Source organism: Lycium ferocissimum, chromosome 4, assembly GCF_029784015.1.
Source record: "Lycium ferocissimum isolate CSIRO_LF1 chromosome 4, AGI_CSIRO_Lferr_CH_V1, whole genome shotgun sequence".
Taxonomy (NCBI): domain Eukaryota; kingdom Viridiplantae; phylum Streptophyta; class Magnoliopsida; order Solanales; family Solanaceae; genus Lycium; species Lycium ferocissimum.
This window is the reverse complement of record NC_081345.1, coordinates 40,528,631-40,540,034: the sequence shown is the minus strand read 5'-3', so window position 1 is coordinate 40,540,034 and position 11,404 is coordinate 40,528,631. Positions and strand designations below refer to the sequence as shown.

Sequence of the window (11,404 nt, the reverse complement as noted above, 5' to 3'; positions counted from 1 at the left end):
TAAAATGGTGATTTTCTTGTACCTAAAACCCCCTTGAGAATTGGAGAGTGCTTGCCAAACCGCGTAATTACACCCAATTACACCCAATTCCAATTACCTGGGTGGCTTTCCAAACAGGCCCTTAGTGTGATGTATATACACCTTTAGTTTAAGGCCATAAGATTTAAGTCTTCTTTACATTCTTCATGAATCAGTCAAATTAAGGTTTGACTTAGCTAACTTTGTTTAAGACGGTAAGATTTAAGTCTTCTTTACATTCTGATTTTCTTGTACCTAAAGAGCGGAAATTAAAGAGCCAGTGAATACCTAAGCGGATGCTGGAGCCTAGCTGCCTCTTCCTAGGGGTTTGACTTAGCTGACTTTGTTTCCTAGGTCAAAAAACTTGTTGATTTTGCTAACATATATTGCCATAGTTTTCAAATTATCCATTCCATTCTCCTTATAGTATATTTGGTTTGTGGTCTCCGCAAGGACTTATCGTTTTTACTTCTGTACATTTCAATCTTGTATCTATTGTAGAACAGTGACTGATGGAGTTATTTTTTCTGTTCAGCTTCTAATCTTTATCTCATTTCTGGGTTCCAACATATCGGTTTAACACTTTAATAACAAGAAAGAGAAGACCACACATATGAGTAACAATTGGTCTTATAGCTGCCCCTATTTGTTCGTGTTTGAGGCTTGGTTTATTGATTGATTACAATGTAGCAGTTGATATTAGGAGCACAACCAATCTTTTCTTTCCATTGTGCTTTTCATGTAAACCGATTACAATATTGTTTCTTTTGGGATTGAAGTTACTTGCAATGTTGATTCGAAGGCAATTACAAAAGAAAGTAGTGACAAAATCAATTATGTAATGCCTGAAAAAGCTGATAGGCATCCATTTTACAGGTATTTGTATAATCTGAAAGTTAATTTCTACGTGGAAACATAGGTGGTAAAGGTGTATTAATGGTGTTTTTTTGAACGTAGCAAATTGCTTGTTTGAATATTCAAAGAGCAAAGAGAAAAGGGAAAGCGTGATATAGTACATAATAATTGTTTAGGACCACCGAAAAGATGAAAAGAAAAGTTTTATTTATTCAAATAAAAAAAATTCACTCCTATGATTTTATAGTGTGATTCTCTTTTCTGACATCATGGATGTACAAAGTGTATATCTATTTATTTACAGGTCTACCACTCCCAAATTTTTAATTTTTTTTAATATAAAAGGATTATCATTACAAAGGTAAAAGCAATCTTCGATGAATTAGAGCACGAGTGTGCTTCCAAAGTTTATGAGCTTCAATTTGATCATTAGCTAAAGCTGAGCAATGACATTCATTGCAATCTGCATAGTATTTTCCACTTACTCCCCTTGTTTGTTCGTTCAGTGCTAAATAGCATGTACTTGCCGAACCCTGCCATTCCAAAAATTAACCTCAAATGTCTTAACTCACTTTTAAAATATAGCAAGTGTTAACAAAAGAACAAGAATTGTATGAGATGTGACAGGATATTCCATTGAGTAAAAAAGACAGGCATATATTGGACGAACCTGTGATGTTGACTTTAGAAGTTTTGATGCCATAAAATAGAGAGAATCTGCGTAAATTTATGAGAAAAGTTAGTTTCTTTACTTCTTTCTGCAGCAAAATTTTCGTGAAAAGCAAAGGAAACAAGAAAAAGATAAGCTCGAAAAGGCAAAAAGGGGAATGCATGCCTGTGATAAAGCCTTTATGATCCCTTGTTATTCCTGTTTTCACAATACCTGGATGGACAGCATTGATAGCTACATTTGCATTTCTTGCCTGATCACATTCCAACAAATAAATTTTCAGTATCCAAACAGTCCAAATATACAAAGCCACATAGCTGCTGTTGGGCAAAACAACTAGAGAATTGGCACTATAATTTGCCAATATATTTGTGTATTTTTTGAGACTACGAGAAATGAGACTTTTCGTGGCGATTAAAATATCACAGAATGCTAAAATGTCACCACAATAGACTTTTCATGGCGACCCAAATCTCGTTGTTGGAACTTGTTCAAAGCGACCCCTAGTGTAAAAGGAATTAAGGACATATAATATTCACCTTTAGCTGTCTTGACAATTCCTTGGCATGTAAAATGTTGGCCAATTTTGACTGAGCATATGCACGAGTGCCATTATAACTGCATGCAAGCAATTCAAAATAAATTAGATTTGTACTAGTAAAACTAAGTAATGGAATCTTTGATATACTGCTGTTAGTGTATTACTAACGAGTTAGGAGTTTAATATATATACTTCTTAGGATTGAGCATTTGGCTGAAGCAAAAATGATCTCTTTTGACCCAGTTGTGAACTACGGAACTAACATTTACAATCCTTCCTTCAATCCCTGTCTGCTCTGCTGTCTCTACCATCTTATCTAATAGCATTTCGGTCAGCAGGAAATGACCTGTCCAACACCATATATACCCAATTTAAGTTCAATCCTATACAAAGTTAAAGTATTTAGTATTTGGGAGTTTAATATCTACACACTGGAAGATAATTACAGGTACGTAAAAAGTTGAATTAGTAACCTGAAAAATAAGTCATGTTACATGTCATAACAGGGTAAGTACACTGTAAAATATTTTTAACTTATAGTGTGAAAATTCTTTATTAATTCAGACTAGATAAGAATCCAATTTTAATTAATAAAAGATTGTTATTATTATTGTTATCATAATCATCGTGTCAAGGTGGTCCTGAAGACTGTAGAACAGCAATTACCTAAGTAGTTTGTGGCAAATGAGAGCTCAAATTTGTCTTCAGAAAACTTCAACTTCTGTGAAAATTTGCCTGCATTATTTCTGCATGATACCACAGTTAGTACAACAGGGAGACAGCTGCAAAAAGCAGTCATGCAGAAGAAAATACAAACCAGAGACATCAGACATACATGAGAATGTGAAGAGGCAGTCCTAAAGACAAGAAGCGTGCACAAAATTTTTGAATGGAAGCAAATGAACTCAAGTCTATCTCCAATAAAATAATGTCAGCCCAGGGACTCTGTTTTTGAATGGCTTCCTTTAACATGGCTGCCTTCTTCAAGTCCCTTGCTGGAATTATTAATCTTACACCCCTCTTTGCCAGCACCCTTGCTGTTTCTGCTCCAATTCCGGATGTTGCACCTGTCATTTTTCAGTCATCAAAATCCAAAAAGGAAATTGGAACGATCTTTTTTTGTTCTATGCACTGTCTATGAAAACTATTTACACAATCTAGTCACTTGTAAGGTAGTAAGTATTATTTGTAAACTGGTAAAATCTCTAACTAACCTACTATCACATGTTAAAATATTTTAGTTGTTTAAAGTTCTTTTATGTTGCCTGTGCATATAACTTAAATAAAAAAAGGGAAGAAATCTATATCATGCTTTGTCTAAACTTTACATATTGGTAAAATCTCTAACTAACCTACTATCACATGTTAAAATATGTTAGTTGTTTAAAGTTCTTTTATGTTGTCTGTGTATATAACTTAAATCAAATTAAAAAAAAGGAAGAAATCTATATCATGCTTTGTCTAAACTTTACATGACAAATTGACTCTATTGGATAGAGCACTAATGCATGGTGATTAAAATTAATTGTAATCTATGAAAGGGTGGATTGTGATTTAAATATGTAGATATTGAACTTTTTGTTGTTAAAGATATATATAGCATGATTAGTTCTCAGTACTGTTCAGATGGAAACTATATACAATATATATATATTTAAACATTAATCAATGAGGGAGTACTACTCAGTAGAGACAAAACTATATCTTAAACAAAAAAGCCACTTAGACCCTGTTTTCCTCTTTTCTTGGAGGCACAGTGAATCAAGTGGTGTCATTCAATACTGCTTAACTGATTTTTTTTTATTTTTTTTTTGGTTATAATATATTTCTGCAAATAATAGTATATGGAGTACTATGTATATACATAATAGGTCGACGTACACTATGTGGAAAATTTTAAGTACGCCACTAGTTGGAAGAGGGACAGTAAGAGAGCTATTATTTGTATGGTTTTCTTGAAATGTGCTACAGAGTATAACTATTATCAGGACTCAGGAGACAAAATGATGAGTGAAGACCTGAGGAATACCATTGAAAACATGGGCCATGGCTACTAAACAAATTTGTTAGAGAAATAAAACATATACTCCTATGTATAATGAAGAAAATCCATGTATAATACTCCAATATAATTTCTTCCAAATGATCCAACCAAAGATCAATGGAGCCAGTTTTTCAGATGTTGTATTGTCATGCGTACCAAAAAAAAAAAAAAAAAGAAAGAACAGCTGAAAATACTCAGTAAAAGGGAATAGATAAAGAAGACTTCTTGTTCCATCTTGTAGAACTCAAATTCTTCTACAGATATAGAAAGAGAGAATTCAGTTAGGATAACGGTTTCTCAATATCAGATTTCAGAAAACAAAATGAACACAATATGTCAGGCTTTACAGAGTAGCAACTATGGCATGCAAGGGCGGAGTTAGGGGGCTCAAGGGGTTCATGAACCCCTTTTGTCCGGAAATTATCCTGTAGATATATGAGGTCAAAATTATCCCTCGACTTCTTTGTGTGTTTATTTCTTTATATTTTATTTTGAGTCCTCCTAGTGAAAATTTTGGCTCCATATATTAGTATCGAATGAAAAAAGAAAATGGTTTATTTCCACAATTTTTCATGATAAATGGCATTATAGTAACGAGATCAAGGGGAAAGGATGAAGAGACTATTTTAATTTTAAGATAGAGATTTTGAAGATGACTAACCAGTGATAATTGCGGTAAGCTGAGAAGCAAGGGAGGTAGAGCAATTTTGAGTAACTTGTTCTGCAGTTGTTTTAGAACCATAACCACTTGGACCAGCAATGCCTACCAAATACTTAAGAGTAGCCTTCATGAGGTCACAACTTGGAATTTTGAACTGCAAGATTGCACCTATTGGTGAAAACCACGTATATATAAATGCCCTGTAAACCTTATCGAGCTCCATGCAAGAAAAATACTCTAATTAGAACCGATCCCTATAATATTGTAGTGTATAATGCTAGAATATTTCGGCTAAGGCATAAAAAGTTGTGGTGTTTTAGTTTTTGACTATTGGCTGATGATATGTCAAATAGCACACGCACGCAATTATGTGAAAATTTTCTTTCTTGCTTTGAATAATTGCTGTCTACCCTTATTAGTCTTACCTTACTTTTTCTTTTTCCTACCATGTTTCTTCGTCCTTGGGAAAAAGGTTAAAAATTTTGTTGTCTCAGGGCACATACTTTATCTGCTGCTTCCAACAATGTTTTTCTCTTCTTTGGTGTTTTCCTTTTGGGAAAAGGGTCAAAATTGCCCCTCAACTATTGGAAATGGATCAATTTTACCCTCCGTTTGTAAATGGGCTCAAATATACCCCTACCGTTAATGAAATGGATCATATATATTTTCAAAAATAACAGACCTCCATGTCATAATTTTACCCATTATTTATTTATTTATTTGCTGACATGGGCTGCCACTGTGTATAATAAAACATATCCCAACCTTTTTCTAAGCTTAATTCTTTTTCTTTATCTTTGGAGAATTCTTATCTTTCAATGGCTGAATTTCAGCTTTACTAGGAAACGTCCGTGCACCACAACAATATTGTAGATTTGTTGTTACGTCCGGAAGCAAAATTTCTCTGAATATTGTATACAATGAACGGAATATCGGGATGAGAGCGAGAGAGAAATTCAAGGAAACAATTTCATATTGATGTGTGAAAATGTTGATTTTGATGGAAAAATTATTTTAGGATCATTTGCTTCCGTATTCAAATTGAAATGCATATATACATTAGATTAGAAAGGAAATGAGGATGACTGACATAAGGAGTAAAGCAAAGCAATATAGTATAATAGAGAGAGAAAGTTGTCAACTTGACCCAGATGAGCTTGGAGTCGAAGGGCCCGTTTGACCATCAAATTTTTTCACTTTTTTTCGAAAAACGTTTTCACTTTATCTGAAAATCAACATTTGGCCACGGAAGTTGTATTTGGAATTTGAAAAACACTAAAAAAATTATTTTCACTTTCAATACATTCAAACAACCAAATATTCTTTCGCAAAAACTATAACCAAACACAACACCATCTTCAACTTCAACTTCAACTCCAACTCCAAAATACCAAGTAAAGTGAAAATATTTGGTTTTCATGGCCAAACGCCTGCTAAGACTGCATTTTTGTTGAAAATGGATAATTCCAGTTGTGTCAATTTCATTAAATTTGTTTATAGTTTTATGTTTGCTTTTTATTTTTTTCCTCTGAATGAGATGAAAATTTGGAATGCTTGAATTGCATTCTCGGTTTAAAAAAAAAAAAAAAAAAAGGAGTTCAGTTTGATAATATGTTTCGTCAAGTTGGAGTAATGTCGATGAATCCAGGATTAAATACTGGAAGTAAGAAAATTTGGAGGTGAAATTCCAATTAAAGAAATGCTCATTACTTCCTTGACAAGAAAGGAGGACAGAAGCAGAGTGAGAATAGATTGAAGGACTCAGCAAAGAATTCTTCAAAGATGAAGAAAAATAAATAAATTAAGAGCTTGTTTGGAAAGCCACCTGGTAATTGGAATTGGTGTAATTAATACCCTAGTAATTACACAGCCTAGTAATTACACAGTATTGTAATTACAACGACCTGTTTGTTTGTCATAATGTAATTACAGTGTAATTACAAGCGTGCTGTTTGGTTGCACAAGCATAATTACACAGTTAGTTAAATTTAAAATAATCATAAAACTAAAATTTAAAACTAAAATTTAATTATAAAAAATTTAAAATAATCATAATGTATTATTAAATAACTAATCTAATATCATTTATAAAGGCACATATTTTTTAAATATTATTGGATGTTCGACAAAAAAAGAATATTTATAAATATAATGCCATAACACTATTCAAATGTTTGACAATAATTCTATCAACTGTAAGTGAAAAATAAACAACATGCAATGTGAATTAACAAGTCCATAGTACTAAAGCAAATATTTTTAAAATTGAAAATATAACCTAATTTCAAAATCCGAAAGAATATTTTTAACATACTATTCTTATGTCAAATTCTAACGTTACATAAGTAAGTTTCAACGTAACATAAAATAAATACTCTTATAATTCAAAGGAAAGGGAAAATATAAGTCAATAACCTCATTCACAACGAAATTCTACTTTAATAACGTCACTTTTTATATGCCAAGTTTGCTAATGACTCATTCTTTCTAATATTAAGAGATGTAGTTTTAAAAATTAGAATATCAACATGGTTATGCTAAATGAATAAAATAAAATTTTTAAAAAAATACGAGCAATTACATGGAACCACAAGAAGTAAAGATTGGGAATGAGAAGAAAGGAAATGAAATATAAATTCTATAAAAATAAAAATATATTTTAAAAAATACAAATGATTAAAAAGTAAAAATAAAAAAGAAATTAAATAATAGAAATAAAAAATAAATTATAAAAGAAAAGAAATTAAAATAAAATGAATAAAAAATAAATTAAATAATAGAAATAAAAAATAAATTAAAAAGGAAAAGAAATTAAAATAAAATTAACAAGAAATAAACTAAAAAGTAACCCTGTAATTACACCTAATTCTAAGCCCCCCCCCCCCTCCACCGAGAATTGGAGAGTGTAATTACATCCTCTCAATTACACTCAATTCCCACCTAACTGTGTAATTACTTGGTCAAACAAACAGGTCAAACTGTGTAATTACACCCAATTCCAATTACCAGGGTGGCTTTCCAAACAGGCCCTAAGTTTAGAAACAGGGTGGGGTATGTATTATTACAAAGTGGCAGCATTAAAAATGGATAAAATTATGATATGGAGGTCTTTTAGTTTTAAAGGGTATATATAACCCATTTCATTAACGACAAGAATATATTTGAGTCCATTTGCAAACGGAGGGTAAATTTAATCTATTTTCAATAGTTGAGGACATTTTTGACCCTTTTCTCTTTTCTTTTTATCGAGTTTAAGATACAGTATTTACTATCAATGTAAATATTTTTTTACACTATTACGCTACATAAATGAGCGTGATGGAGAAGAGGGTGAGGAGGGGCGTATCTATTTCAGAGAACCAGTTTAGATTTATACCGGGACGCTCAACTACAGAAGCCATCCATCTTATAAGGAGACTGGTGGAGCAGTATAGGGAGAGGAAGAGAGACTTACACATGGTATTCATCGACCTAGAAAAAGCTTACGACAAAGTCCCGAGGGAGATCCTATGGAGATGCTTGGAGGCTAAAGGTGTACCTGTGGCGTACATTAGGGTGATCAAGAACATGTATGAAGGAGCCAAGACGAGGGTAAGGACAGTAGGAGGAGACTCAGAGCACTTTCCAGTTGTGATGGGGTTGCATCACGGATCAGCTCTTAGTCCGTTTTTATTTGCCTTGGTGATGGATGAACTGACGCGGCATATTCAAGGTGAGGTGCCATGATGTATGCTTTTCGCGGATGACATAGTCCTGATCGACGAGACTCGTAGCGGAGTTAACGCTAAGCTGGAGGATTGGCGACAGACTCTGGAGTCCAAAGGGTTCAAGCTGAGTAGGACCAAGACAGAGTACTTGGAGTGCAAGTTCAGTGAAGCACCTCAAGAGGCTGGCCTGGAAGTGAGGCTTGGTACTCAGGTCATCCAGAAGAAAAGTAATTTCAAGTACCTTGGGTCTATTATGCAAGGCAGTGGGGAGATTGACGATGATGTCACACATCGTATTGGGGCAGGGTGGATGTAATGGAGGCTCGCTTCCGGAGTGCTATGTGATAAGAAGGTGCCACCACAACTTAAGGGCAAGTTCTACAAAGTGGTGGTTAGACCGACTATGTTGTATGGGGCGGAGTGTTGGCCAATTAAGATCTCTCACGTTCAAAAGATGAAAGTTACCGAGATGAGAATGTTGAGATGGATGTGTGGGCACACCAGGAGTGATAGGATTAGGAATGAGGCTATCCGGGACAAGGTGGGAGTGGCCTCGGTGGAAGACAAGACGCGGGAAGCGAGACTGAGATGGTTTGGACATGTGAAGAGGAGAGACACAGATGCCCCAGTGCGGAGGTGTGAGAGGTTGGCCATGGATGGTTTCAGAAGAGGTAGGGGTAGGCCGAAGAAGTATTGGGAGAGGTGATTAGATAGGACATGGCGCAGTTACAGCTTACCGAGGACAAGACCTTAGATAGGAGGGTATGGAGGACTCAGATTAGGGTAGAAGGCTAGTAGATAGTATCGTTTATCCTTTCATATTAATAGTCACATTATCGCAATATAAGTTCTTATGCTTTGATTTGCTGCTACTATCGTTATTACGTACTTTGATTATCTTATTTTATTTGTGATAGCCGCCTTTGCAAACCGCTTCATCATGGCTTAGTCGCTTTCGTTATTTTCATTTCCATAACGCTTTGAATTTTCTTGGCCTTATCCGACCTCTTTTATGCTTTCTATTGAGCGAGGGTCTTTCGGAAGCAGTACTGTCCTACCTTGGTAGGAGTCGTGTCCGCGCACACTCTACCTCTCCCGGACTACACGACGTGTGGGATTTCACTGGGTTGTTATTGTTGTTGTATTACGCTGCATAAATGATATTTACAAGTGAATCTTCTAAAACTATGAGATTTGTAATCTTGAAAATAAGGATGATTATATGCTATAATATATAAAAATGACCAGTCCATTATATAACTTTTTACTATCATTGTAGAGGTAAGGCCAGAATTTGAGCTTTATGGATTCTAAATTCTATGCTAGCAACATTACGTGTTAGTAATTGGGTTCTAAATTTAATTTTTGTGCATATGTAGCGAATTTTTTTAATAACCAGCTTCTAACTCAACCCTTGACAATTGGTAATACCGCTTATATTTTGACATTTTTTTCATTAAAGTAATACCAAAGTCCATTAAATGTGGTGAAGGGAAGAGTAATACTAAATTGAGATCAAAGAAATAAATAAGGCTAATTTAGTAGTATTATTTTAGTTAATATTTTCTTAAGATGGTTGCAAGATGCAATATGATAAGTAAATTGACAGGAGGAGGTAAACTCCAGAAAAGAAAGGGGAAAAGGTAAGAAAAGGTAAAGAATTAATAGGATCTCTCGCTTATATTTTGACTTATTATTTTTTTTTTTTTTCATTTGTTAGGACCTTCGATGGTCACAGCATTGACAAGAAATTGACATCTTGGTCATGGAAACAAGTTTCAAATAAATGTCGCACAATTTTGTCAGGTCTATTTCAGCTTAATGTCTACCATTCATTGATTAGCCCAAATCCAATTAATTAGGCATATTGTAGTGAATGCGTCGTGGCTATGGAGATATTTTTCATTAGTTGTTGGAATTGTCGTATAGCTCTTCCTTTTAAATATCTTGTGAATTAAGAACATTAAGAATGAAGTAAATATGATAATTTCCTAATTACATTCTGATTAAACATCTTACTAATTCAAGTAAAATCTAGATATACATTAACACCATAAATGTACTCAAATAAGTTTGTCTCTAACATGAGAAAAATCTTAGGAAATGGGGTTTGTTATCAAGTAGATTCACAGTGCATCTTACACGTGAACATCTAGATAAACTAGAGATAACTGATTGCCCGACGAACCAAGAAATATTATGAACAATAATTACATATTTTTTTGTGTGTGTGTGGAAGTACGGAAAAAAAAAACAAATACTGATGATGAGAAATAGTAGAAAACAAAAAAAATATGGAAAATTTCAACTTCCGGGACAAAAGTGCAAAGCGTGCCATTCACAAATAATCTTTTATCTTTAAGAGGCCCCATTTTTGTTTTTCTTGTTTTGCAAATTTACTTAGTTTCATTCATCCTTCACTATGAGAAATGATGGCAAATGCTGTAGAATTGAAAGACTAGAAAAGAACATTGAGGTTGACTCCTCTAAAATGGAGTTGTGAACTGGCTATGCACTTTGGTCCCATGAGCACCCTAATTGGTAAACAGCTCTCATACTGGTTCAAATTTTGGAGACACTGATCTTTGTAATTTTCACATGTGATCTTCCCTCTTCTTTCATTGCTTTCTCTTTTTTATTAATCATATGTATCTAAAACTCACTATGTTGGCTAGTCCGATTCACGCTACTTGGAATCCATCTAAGCTCTATCAAATTTGCTTTTCATTCCCAAAATTCGAACTCGAAATCTCTAAATAAGGGTGGAGAGATCTCATCCATCCCATCATATTCCTTAGGGTAAATTTCACGATAGTCATTCCACTTTTTTGTTTTTTTATGGTACCAAAGCCAATAAATTATTTTTTATTACGAAAGAATCATTCTACTTTGCAGTATCACATTGAAT

The 11,404-nt window shown here is 33.9% G+C and overlaps 1 protein-coding gene across 1 annotated transcript; it reads right to left on the bottom strand.

Moving 5' to 3' along the window:
* Nucleotides 1–981: 981 nt before the first annotated feature.
* On the bottom strand, nucleotides 982–5,278 carry LOC132052923 (short-chain dehydrogenase TIC 32 B, chloroplastic-like). Its single transcript, XM_059444647.1, has 8 exons — nucleotides 4,790–5,278; nucleotides 2,920–3,151; nucleotides 2,751–2,830; nucleotides 2,277–2,430; nucleotides 2,083–2,161; nucleotides 1,709–1,796; nucleotides 1,544–1,590; nucleotides 982–1,406 (listed from the first exon to the last, which is right to left on the bottom strand). The coding sequence occupies exons 1-8, from the start codon at nucleotides 5,010–5,012 to the stop codon at nucleotides 1,227–1,229; spliced, it is 1,083 nt and encodes a 360-aa protein (XP_059300630.1). The 5' UTR covers nucleotides 5,013–5,278; the 3' UTR covers nucleotides 982–1,226.
* Between the last annotated feature and the right edge of the window lie 6,126 nt (nucleotides 5,279–11,404).